Raw genomic sequence first — 1,585 nt, forward strand, 5'->3', positions numbered from 1 at the left:
TTCCATCGGTTCCCGGTCAACTCAGCCTCGCTTTTACGGCCGTCGAGAGGTGAAAGAGACAACAGGCAAAGGAAACGCTCGCCGATGGAGCGGTAGGAGTATGTGTGGTTCGCAGCTCAGTGCGTCGCGGCCACATGCCCTTTTACGTGGTCGTCGCGTCCGGCCACGGCGTATCCGTATCCGTATCCGTACGTGGTCAAACCGCATGCACCGTTAGTCAGTTACTCCAGCCGTCCGAGCGGAAAGCTACGGGGCACGTTTAAAGGTCAACTTCCGCCGCACCGCACAAGCCACCGCGAGACGAAAGCCACGCGAAACACACGACCAGCGGGGAGCGCGCCGCGGAGCCCCGTTTCCCAGCTGCCTCCTCGCCCACGCTACCCTGTCCTGCCCAGCTATATAGCCACCGCTCCCAATTATCCCCTCTCCTCGTGCCAAACCCGAAGCACGGACAACACCCGCAGCCAGACCGAGCTCAAAGCCACCGCTCCTCCGCGCCTCCATTGTTCCCTCGGCAAAGACAGTAGGAATTCGGCCGACCGATCCATGGCGGCCCGGTACGTGGAGATGCTGGACATGGGCGTGCGCATCGCGGCGAGGTTCCACTCCCACTGCCCGCAGACGGCGCGCATGTACTACAAGCCGCCGCAGTCAACCTCCTCCTCCTCGTCCTCGGCCGCCTCGACGGATCGGAAGGCCGCCGGCTTCGACCACGAGGCTGCGGCGGCTGCTGCGTTCCGGCCCTTTGCCGCGACGACATCCTCAGCGGGGTTCGGCTCCGGCGTTCAGCCAGGTTTCTGTTTCAACACCGCGCAGGTGCTCATCTACGAGGTCGTATGAGGAATTTAAGACTCTCCGACCAACGCCGGCTAGCAGGAGTAGTTTATCGGGAGAGACCTCTGGAATGAGGAATTTTGTTTGTGGCCAATGGGTTGATCGGCTGTGCTTAGCTTAGTCTGTAACACCATTCTTTAATTCGTTTGCTACTATGTCCTTGCGGGAATTGATTAAAGAAACATGATTTTCTTGCTTGCCCCTGTCATGGATCCCTCGTCTATAGGGTTGTCAAATCAATTCTTATTTGCGAAAATATTGGATTGTCAAATCTACTAGCATCCAAAGTCTTGTTCGAGGATCGCCAAAAAGTTTTTGAGTTAGCGAGATTGCCAAGGATCGGCCCACTGCACAACACGATTTTAAAACAAAACGGAGGAAGGAATTCGGCGAGGTTACTTCGGTTGGGTACGGCTGGAGGATTAGTCACCACGTCACATGGCTTAGTGGAGCGCTCGGTTAGTACTACTGTACTAGTACTAGTATATACGAACAGTACAAGCGGTTTTCTTCCTATCTCAGTCTTCGGGCTTGTCAGGTTCGCAAGGCTCGGATGGTTAATAATGCCACAAAGGCAATGGTAGGTGGTAATTCGCATATTTCAATATCTGCATTGTGAGAATAGCAAAGGCTTGGATGTGTAGTTGCTATCTAGGGATTTATGATGACGTCACTGATCTTAAACCTCGAAGTCTCTATTCGTCCGCTGAAACAACGTCTATATGGAGTTTTGAATTCTCGATTGTGTAGT

At 54.1% G+C, this 1,585-nt stretch overlaps 1 protein-coding gene across 1 annotated transcript; it reads left to right on the top strand.

Moving 5' to 3' along the window:
- Window positions 1-445: 445 nt before the first annotated feature.
- Window positions 446-1,042, top strand: LOC127292982 (uncharacterized). The gene has a single exon (XM_051322534.2). The coding sequence runs from the start codon at window positions 547-549 to the stop codon at window positions 838-840; it is 294 nt and encodes a 97-aa protein (XP_051178494.1). The 5' UTR covers window positions 446-546; the 3' UTR covers window positions 841-1,042.
- Window positions 1,043-1,585: the final 543 nt, after the last annotated feature.

This window comes from Lolium perenne, chromosome 4, assembly GCF_019359855.2.
Source record: "Lolium perenne isolate Kyuss_39 chromosome 4, Kyuss_2.0, whole genome shotgun sequence".
Lineage (NCBI taxonomy): Eukaryota > Viridiplantae > Streptophyta > Magnoliopsida > Poales > Poaceae > Lolium > Lolium perenne.